This window comes from Symphalangus syndactylus, chromosome 1, assembly GCF_028878055.3.
Source record: "Symphalangus syndactylus isolate Jambi chromosome 1, NHGRI_mSymSyn1-v2.1_pri, whole genome shotgun sequence".
NCBI lineage: Eukaryota > Metazoa > Chordata > Mammalia > Primates > Hylobatidae > Symphalangus > Symphalangus syndactylus.
Genome location: NC_072423.2, coordinates 86,768,964 through 86,778,912, shown reverse-complemented (window position 1 = coordinate 86,778,912; position 9,949 = coordinate 86,768,964). Strand labels below are relative to the sequence as shown.

Sequence of the window (9,949 nt, the reverse complement as noted above, 5' to 3'; positions counted from 1 at the left end):
CTGTCTGCAGATGACATGATTGTACATCTAGAAAACCCCATTGTCTCAGCCCAAAATCTCCTTAAGCTGATTAGCAACTTCAGCAAAGTCTCAGGATACAAAATCAATGTACAAAAATCACAAGCATTCTTGTACACCAATAACAGACAAACAGAGAGCCAAATCATGAGTGAACTCCCATTCACAATTGCTTCAAAGAGAATAAAATACCTAGGAATCCAACTTACAAGGGATGTGAAGGACCTCTTCAAGGAGAACTACAAACCACTGCTCAATGAAATAAAAGAGGATACAAACAAATGGAAGAACATTCCATGCTCATGGGTTGGAAGAATCAATATCGTGAAAATGGCCATACTGCCCAAGGTAATTTATAGATTCAATGCCATCCCCATCAAGCTACCAATGACTTTCTTCACAGAATTGGAAAAAACTACTTGAAAGTTCATATGGAACCAAAAAAGAGCCCACATCGCCAAGTCAATCCTAAGCCAAAAGAACAAAGCTGGAGGCATCACGCTACCTGACTTCAAACTATACTACAAGGCTACAGTAACCAAAACAGCATGGTACTGGTACCACAACAGAGACATAGATCAATGGAACAGAACAGAGCCCTCAGAAATGATGCCGCATATCTACAACTATCTGATCTTTGACAAACCTGACAAAAACAAGCAATGGGGAAAGGATTCCCTATTTAATAAATGGTGCTGGGAAAACTGTCTAGCCATGTGTAGAAAGCTGAAACTGGATCCCTTCCTTACACCTTATACAAAAATTAATTCAAGATGGATTAAAGACTTAAATGTTAGACCTAAAACCATTAAGATCCTACAAGAAAACCTGGGCAACACCATTCAGGACATAGGTGTGGGCAAAGACTTCATGTATAACACACCAAAAGCAATGGCAACAAAAGCCAAAATTGACAAATGGGATCTAATTAAACTAAAGAGCTTCTGCACAGCAAAAGAAACTACCATCAGAGTGAACAGGCAACCTACAGAATGGGAGAAAATTTTTGCAACCTACTCATCTGACAAAGGGCTAATATCCAGAATCTACAATGAACTCAAACAAATTTACAAGAAAAAAACAAACAACCCCATCAAAAAGTGGGCGAAGGACATGAACAGACACTTCTCAAAAGAAGACATTTATGCAGCCAAAAAACACATGAAGAAATGCTCATCATCACTGGCCATCAGAGAAATGCAAATCAAAACCACAGTGAAATACCATCTCACACCAGTTAGAATGGCCATCATTCAAAAGTCAGGAAACAACAGGTGCTGGAGAGGATGTGGAGAAATAGGAACACTTTTACACTGTTGGTGGGACTGTAAGCTAGTTCAACCATTGTGGAAGTCAGTGTGGCAATTCCTCAGGGATCTAGAACTAGAAATACCATTTGACCCAGCCATCCCATTACTGGGTATATACCCAAAGGACTATAAATCATGCTGCTATAAAGACACATGCACACGTATGTTTATTGCGGCACTATTCACAATAGCAAAGAGTTGGAACCAACCCAAATGTCCAACAACGATAGACTGGATTAAGAAAATGTGGCACATATACACCATGGAATACTATGCAGCCATAAAAAATGATGAGTTCATGTCCTTTCTAGGGACATGGATGAAACTGGAAAACATCATTCTCAGTAAACTATCGCAAGGACAAAAAACCAAACACCACATGTTCTCACTCATAGGTGGGAATTGAACAATGAGAACTCATGGACACAGGAAACGGAACATCACACTCCGGGGACTGTTGTGGGGTCGGGGGAGAGGGGAGGGACAGCATTAGGAGATATACCTAATGCTAAATGACGAGTTAATGGGTGCAGGAAATCAACATGGCACATGGATACATATGTAACAAACCTGCACATTGTGCACATGTACCCTAAAACCTAAAGTATAATAAAAAAAAAAATACACATCCATAAAAAAAAAAAATCTGAGTAATGAAATATTCTGTACCACAAGCCCCCATGACACATGTTTACTTATGTAACAAATCTGAACATCCTGCACAGGTACCCCTAAATTTAAAAGTTAAATATATATATTTAACTTTATATTATATATTATATATAATAAAACAGTAATTATACATGTAATGAAAAAAAATAAATAAATAAAATTGATAAGGTAATATTTCTAAAATGCAAACCATAACATTCAAAAATATTATAATTTGGAACTAAAATTCCAGATGATTTGAATCATGCATAGAAGAGAGAGAATAAGAGAAGATGGTAAAGTATTCTGAAATTTCATTTTGTTTGAAACAATGAAATCTAATTCATAAATTTAATTGTTATCAGTTTATGTACAGTTCTTTAAAATATGTTTCTTTAACACTAATAGAATATATATCACATCAATATATTTCAAGCCGATAGAAGAGGTAAAAGAAAATTAAACTCCATCAATCTCGCGATAGCCAAGAGAAGAAATATGAAATAGTTTTTTAAATGTAGTGAATGGGCTGGGCACGGTGGCTCACGCCTGTAATCCCAGCATTTTGGGAGGCTGAAAGGAGCGGATTGGCTGAGATCAGGAGTTCAAGATCAGTCTGGCCAACATGGTGAAACCCCGTTTCTACTAAAAATACAAAAAAACTTAGCAGGGCATGGTGGCATGTGCCTATAATCCCAGCTACTCAGAGGCTGAGGCAGGGGAATTGCTTGAACTGGGGAGGTGGACCTTGCAGTTAGCCGAGATCACACCACTCCGCTCCAGCCTAGGCCACAGAGCAAGACTTCGTCTCAAAAAAATAAATAAATAAATAATAATAATAATAAATAAAATGTAGTAAATGGAAAATATAAACCCAATGTATCAGTGACCTTATATATGTGAATTGCTTAGATTTATTTGTTAAAAGACTGAAATGCTCAGATTATGTGTTAAAACCCAGATACATGTTCATAACATGAGATACACTTATGGTACTTAAAGTAATTGGATCGACAGAGATAGCGCCAAGCAAGTACTAACTTTTTCAAAAAAGTAGGTCCGACAATACTAGAATCAGACATAGTGGAATTCATAATAGCAATATTAAATAGGATCAAAAAGACTATTTCATGTTTATAAAAGTTTCAGTAAACCAACAAGTTCATTATGATTAATTATATCATATCCATAGTAACAACTTAGAAAGAATATTATTACCAAAAGGACAACTATTAGCCAATCTGACTCACCATAGATGTAAAAATATTACATAAATATTACTTAGCTAAATTTGACAGTGCAGCAAATGAATAATACATTATAGCCAAATTAGATGTTAAAAGCATAGGCTGCTGTAATATTAGAAAGTCAATTAATGTAAGTAATTACATATTAATCACTTTTTAAAAAATCTAATAATCTCAATAGATATTATAAAGGCATTTGGTGAAATTCAAGATACACTTTAAATAACATTAAATATTTTTAAAAAAATAAAGCTTAAAGTCCAACTGGTATGCTTATTAACCCTCATTAAAACAGAATTTTGCTGGAGATACTAGTCAATGAAATAAAACCAGAAAAAACAAACAAGGAATCAAAATATTAAAAAATGAAGGTTGAAATTATCATTTTGCTGATGTTACTAATTTTCTCCTGGCAAAAGAACATCAAGTTTGAACTATTATACTAACAAAAGAGTTTAATAGAGAAATATGATAATAACAAATAAATTCTACCCTTTTTCCTACATATCTGTAAACAAATTTACTTTAGCAAAAAACATCATGAGACACTCAAGAACAACTTAATAATCTGTATGTTTAAAATAGAAAACTATAAAATGTTGTTAAAAACATATAAGAAGACTTGAACAAATAAATGAAGAGACATTACAATTATAAACATTACAACTTGAAAAATAATTCATACCAAAGTCTATAGTAATATAGATTGCAATTAAGATGTGAGATGTGGGTTTTTTTAAGTAATTTTTTATGCATAAATTTTTTATTTATTATACATGTATTTTTATTGACACATTTTCCCCCATATTTTTAGGTAACGTGATATTTTGATACACTCATATAATGTGTAATAAGCAAATTAGGGGATAGGGATATCCATCACCTCAAAACATTTATCTTTTCTTTATGCTGGGAACATTAGAATTATTCTCCTTTAGCTATTTTGAAATATATAATAGATTATGGTTTACTATAACCCCCTAATGATTTATCCAACAATAGGTCTTATTTCTTCTATCTAACTGTATTTTTGTACCCATTAATCAACATCTCATCACCTCCACTCCGTCTTCCCACTCCTGGGCCCTGGTAACCACCAATCGACTCTCTAAGGATGCGTGTTATTCTTGTGACTTACCATGGAGGATACAGGTTTTTTTTCCAAGACGAGAGCTAAGTGGAAAAGCTCCAACCCCCTTAGAGGTTGGAATAGGAAACAGATATCTGCAAGTTCATCAAAAGTTGAACCATCACAACTGTGCAATACACTCTGGGCTGAATCATTTATCTGATTATGTGGACTAAAAGAATGTAGATGTCCAGGGCATCAAAGGGAAGAAATTTTTCTGTTGATGAGCTTTCTCAGGGCACCTTTCATATCTTTATTCCTCAAGCTGTAGATGAAGGGGTTCATCATGGGTGTCACCACAGTGAATAGGACAGCACTAATCTTATCAGTGTCCTCAGGGTGAGTGGAGGAGGGGAAAAAGTATATGCCTACAATGGTTCCGTAGAACAGTAATACAACTGTCAGGTGAGAGCCACAAGTGGAGAAGGCTTTCCACTTTCCCTGTGTGGATGATATTCTCAGGACAGCTCTGATGATGCAGACATAGGAGAAGAAGATGAGTGTGAAGGGGAAGATGATAACTGATAAACCCACGATAAACAACACAAGCTCATTGATCATTGTGTCTGAACAGGACAGTTTGAGCAGAGGAGCCAAGTCACAGAAGAAGTGTGGGAGAGTGTTATGGTCACAGAAGAGCAATTGAATGAGCAGAAGGGTGTGTGTCAGAGCAATAAGATTACTGAGAAGCCATGAGATGACTGTGAGCAAAATGCAGAACCTGGGACGCATGAGAGTTGTATAGTTCAGAGGGTGGCAGATCGCCACAAAGCGGTCGTAGGCCATGGTCCCCAAGAGCAAATTGTCAGTGACGACAAACACAATAGAAAAGTACATCTGTGTGATGCAGCTCTCATAAGAGATGGATTGACTCTTGGTTTGAATATTCACCAGCATTTTGGGAACTGAGTTGGAAATGGAGGAAATATCAGCAAAGGATAGATTGGCAAGGAAGAAATACATGGGGGTGTGAAGGTATGTATGCAAGCTGATAGCCAGAATGATGAGCCCATTCCCAACCACAGTGACCAGGTACATACCCAGGAAAAGCACAAAGAGGAGGTTTTGATGCTCATCCTGGTTGAAAAATCCCAGAAGAATGAATTCAGCAACGATGGTTTGGTTTCCCTGATGCATTATTTCTGCCGTTCTGAAGAAAGGAACACAAAAGTCTTCATATTTCTACAAGAAAACCTAACATGGTATCATTTGGCTGCAGCCATTTTTGCAGTAAGGCACTTGAATAAAGTTTCTTCTGCTTATTAAGTGGAAGTGCTACTTAATAAGGAAGTATTTCAGCAGTGCAGAGATTTGGAAAATGCCTTAGAAAAAGACAGGACATGGCCAAACTTCTCAAAGAAAGTATTTTAAACTCTAACAGGATTCTGAATGTGATTTTTCCAGTTGGTTCTAAATCCCCCAAACTGAGGATCATAGATGAGGTATACCCTATATTCTAAACATGCTATATACACCTGCAGAATTAACTTAAAAATGACCAAACTTGGCTGGGCGCGGTGGCTCACGCTTGTAATCCCAGCACTTTGGGAGGCCAAGGTGGGCGGATCACGAGGTCAGGAGATCAAGACCACAGTGAAACCCCGTCTCTACTAAAAATACAAAAAAATTAGCTGGGCTTGGTGGCGGGCGCCTGTAGTCCCAGCCACTCGGAGAGGCCGAGGCAGGAGAATGGCGTGAACCCCGGAGGCGGAGCTTGCAGTGAGCCGAGATCGTGCCACTGCACTCCAGCCTGGGTGACAAAGCGAGATTCCGTCTCAAAAAAAAAAAAAAAGACCAAACTGTTCGCCAAACCACCTTTATCCTTTAAATCTAAGAAAACAGAAATTTCAAGTCTCGTGAAAAGTGTAGAGTTTGGGGAAGTAAACACAACTGAGGGTTAGGAATCACTATGGCAGTGTACACCATTGTGTGGGTGCTTCATCCCACTAACGCCAGGGGAGAACTCCAAAACAAGTGCTTTTGGAGAATAAGTACAAGAAGGAGCAACCAGGGTTTTACTTCATCTGTGGCTACATATTAGCCTCAAGAAAATTTAGGGGGCACACATACTCTTAAAGACTTCTGTTTGCCTCTTCCTTCTAAAGGTGAGGGGCTCACTGGATCAGGCCACGATGGCAGGGGTAGAGGGAAAAGATGGTGAGGGTAGAGGGAAAAGATGGTGGTTAGTAGGGCAATCTGCATTTTCACCCATGACATGGCATAAATATGTGAATTTCCCATAGGACACGTGATGCTATAGGAGGTCATCGGAGTCAAGTCACCTTGTTGAGATTCCAATCCAGAAACAGCCTATCAGGGCAGAGAAGGCTGCAGCAGTAAGAAACCTGGAGGTGGCTCTCTTATGAAAGAGACATCTTAAAGAGATCAGGGACGTAATTCATTGTCCTTGTCAGGGAACCGCATAATGAGGCAGTCCCAAAAGGGAGCCCCTGACGAACCCCAAAATGGTCTCAAGAGACACCAGACCTGCCACATATAAGGCACCAGCTGCTAGTATCTATGGCAACAGATATGAACACTTTTGCCCTTTTTCCCGTCCCCGTTCTTCCTCCTTGACCTGATAAAACTGAAAAAGAAGGAAAGACCAAAATGACTAAAACAACAACAACAATAGTAACAACAACGGGTTTGTGGGAAGAGAGGCCAAAGTGCAAGGGAAGAACATGTGCTCCCACCCTTCCGCTGTACAACCCAAGCTACACATCAGATCTGAGCTCACAAGGGAGGACCCATGCTTTGAATTGACAGTGAAGCTGAAGTTTAAAATTGGGCTGGACTTGGTTTTTTAATACCTGGAAATGGGTCTTCAGTATCAAAGTTAAACATTTTTAAAACCTTAAGTGGCCAGAAAGGTAAACAGATCTCACAAGGTGTTATCTAGGAGTAGAGAAGAGAGATTGGAACTAGTACGATTTTCCTTGTGATTTATTGGAAATAATATCAGCTTGGGAACAAAGAGACATTGGTCCCTCTTTCTACTCTCCTAACATTGTCTCCCTCTCATTTCATCCCTCTCTTCTACCTATCTCCAAAATCACTTGTCTCTCAAAGATTTTCTTTCCATTCAGATGCCAGAAAAGAGAAAATCTTCATCTCTGAAATTCCTGAAAACTGAAAGTCATTAGAGATTGAAGCAGAGATCTGAAGTTTCTTTCCTCCTGAAAAGCTTGGCTTACAAATCAGAGACAAGAAAAAACACATGCAGAAGGGAGAATCCACAACAAAACTGAAATGAGCTAAATAACTGGCAGTCACCTATATTGAAGATACAGACCGGCCTGTGGTTATCAAGCCCTGAGCTAGTTTGGGCTTGACTAGAGAGGGAACTGTATGTTTCTGAGTGACAATCTCTGATCTCTCCTTTCTGTTCTACCTTTCCACTTACCAGTAGTCCTGCACAAATTGTTCTGAATTCTTAAGGTGGCTGCCTAGCTGGTCAAGACCAATGCTGGATTCTGAAGAGATTCACCTCTGAATGATGGTAAAAATCTCAGGAAGTTACTGGTTTCTAGACCCAGTGGCTTTCCTTATCCTTAGCAGAGTTGCAGGTGCAGACTCAGCAGCTCTTAGGTATTTTTCAGATTAAACTCTTTCTCCAGCTTCGGAGTTAATAGAATCACGGTGCTGGGCTCACCTGGGACATTCGGGTCCTTCTCATCCCTTTGGGATAATATCCCTCAAGTGTTTTCCTCAAGGCACAGTAACTTTTACATTCCCAGTCTTGATGAGGTAAATGGGGAATAGACAGACAGCTCTGCTTTTTTTCCTTTGTTTTGTCTTCACATGCTCTTCCCACTTCTGATGTCCTATCTGTAACTTAGTCGATTATTGCTCTTCACAGAGAGGGGGTTGTTTGTGCCGTGTGTCTTCTTCTCCCAGAGAGATGGTCAGCAATTTCAGAGTTCTTTTCTGTGCCTTCTCTAGTGCCTAGTAGTGGGAAACACTTAGGAAATACCTAGAGAATCGGATTGAATTTTTGGACTAGAGATTATGAATCCACAGGGATGTCATATCTAGTGGAAGGAGATAGGGTATGGCCTTGGCATCGGTTGAATGAATGTTAACATTGGAAAAAAACTTGGAGGCCCAGTGACTCAGCATTCAGGGCTCTTAATTGCAAACTAAAGACAAATGCTGGGTTTCTAATTTTGCAAATAAACTTATTGAAATTATATTGAGTGATTCACAATACAATGGGAAGGATGGAAAAAGACATCTGGAAATGGACAGAAGCAAGAGAGACTGCCCTGTCAGGGACTCCAGCAAAATTAATATATCCTTTCTTCCAATGCTTAGAGGTGCCTCACAGTATAGTACACTGATTTCTCACTGTAGCTAAGAATGTTGATTCCCTCTTCAATAGGAAAAAATTCAACCTATGGATTAAGTGTATCAATGAATAATATTTAAAATAATGGGGTAATAGAGAAGGAAGAAGGCAAGTTATTCTATTTATGCACTAACATACAAAAATCAGTAACATTTATATATGCTAGTAGTGAATTATCTGTAAAAAAAATTAAGGCAAACAATTACATTTACAATAGCTACAAATAAAAAGTAACTAGGAATAAACTTAACCAAGGAAGGGAAAGATTCCTATCCCAAAAAACTGTACAACTTTGATGAAATAAACTGAAGAAGACACAAATATATGGAACGATATCTTGTGTTCAAGGATTAGAAGAATTGATATTGTTAAAATAACCATACTACCCAAAGAGATCTACAGATTTTTATTAAAATCCTTATAAAAATTCCAATGACATTCTTCACAGAAATAGAAAAAAATCCTAAAATTCATACAGAAACATAAAAGACCCCAAATTGAGAAAGCAGTCCTGAACAAAAAGAAAAAAAGCTGAAGCCATCACACTACCTGATGTCAAAACATACTATAAAACTATAGTAACCAAAACAGCATGGGGCTGGCATAAAAATGGACACATAGAGCAGTGAAACAAAATAGAAAGCGTAGAAATAAATTCAACCACCTAAAGCCAATGGATTTTCAATAAAGATGCCAAGAACAACACATTGGGGTGAAGACGATAACTGGTGTTGGTCAAATGAGATATTCACATGCAGAAGAATGACACTAGACTCCTATCTCTCACCATACACAAACATAAACTTAAAATAGATGGAAGACATAACTGTAAAACCACAGTCTATGAAACCAACAGAAGAAAACATAGAGAAACACTTCATAACATTGGGTGGGGCAAAAATTTTTAAAATAAGACCTCAAAAGCTCAGGCATTACAAGCAAAAATAGACAAATGAGGTTAAATCAAACTAAAAGGATTTTGCACAGCAAGGAAAACTATTAACAGATTGAAGAGATAATCCACAAAATTTCAAAAAATATTTGCAAACTATGCATCTGACAAGGGGTTATAATATAGACTATATAAGGAACTTAACAGCAAAAAAAATCCAATTGAAAATGGGGCAGATCTTAATACCCATTTCCCAAAAGATAACATGGCCAACAGATATATAAAAAATGCTCAACATCATTAATCATCGGAGGATTCCAAATCAAAATTATCTTGGGATATCTCCTCACT

At 37.8% G+C, this 9,949-nt stretch overlaps 1 protein-coding gene across 1 annotated transcript; it reads right to left on the bottom strand.

Moving 5' to 3' along the window:
* Nucleotides 1-4,192: 4,192 nt before the first annotated feature.
* Nucleotides 4,193-7,879, bottom strand: OR1S1 (olfactory receptor family 1 subfamily S member 1). Its single transcript, XM_055293776.2, has 2 exons — nucleotides 7,762-7,879; nucleotides 4,193-5,549 (listed from the first exon to the last, which is right to left on the bottom strand). Exon 2 carries the CDS (start codon nucleotides 5,490-5,492, stop codon nucleotides 4,554-4,556), a length of 939 nt encoding a protein of 312 aa, XP_055149751.2. The 5' UTR covers nucleotides 5,493-5,549; nucleotides 7,762-7,879; the 3' UTR covers nucleotides 4,193-4,553.
* Nucleotides 7,880-9,949: the final 2,070 nt, after the last annotated feature.

What these genes read in the sequence shown, in the direction of transcription:
- OR1S1 (XM_055293776.2), bottom strand. Translation starts at nt 5,492, where the DNA reads ATGCATCAGGGAAACCAAACCATCGTTGCTGAATTCATTCTTCTGGGA.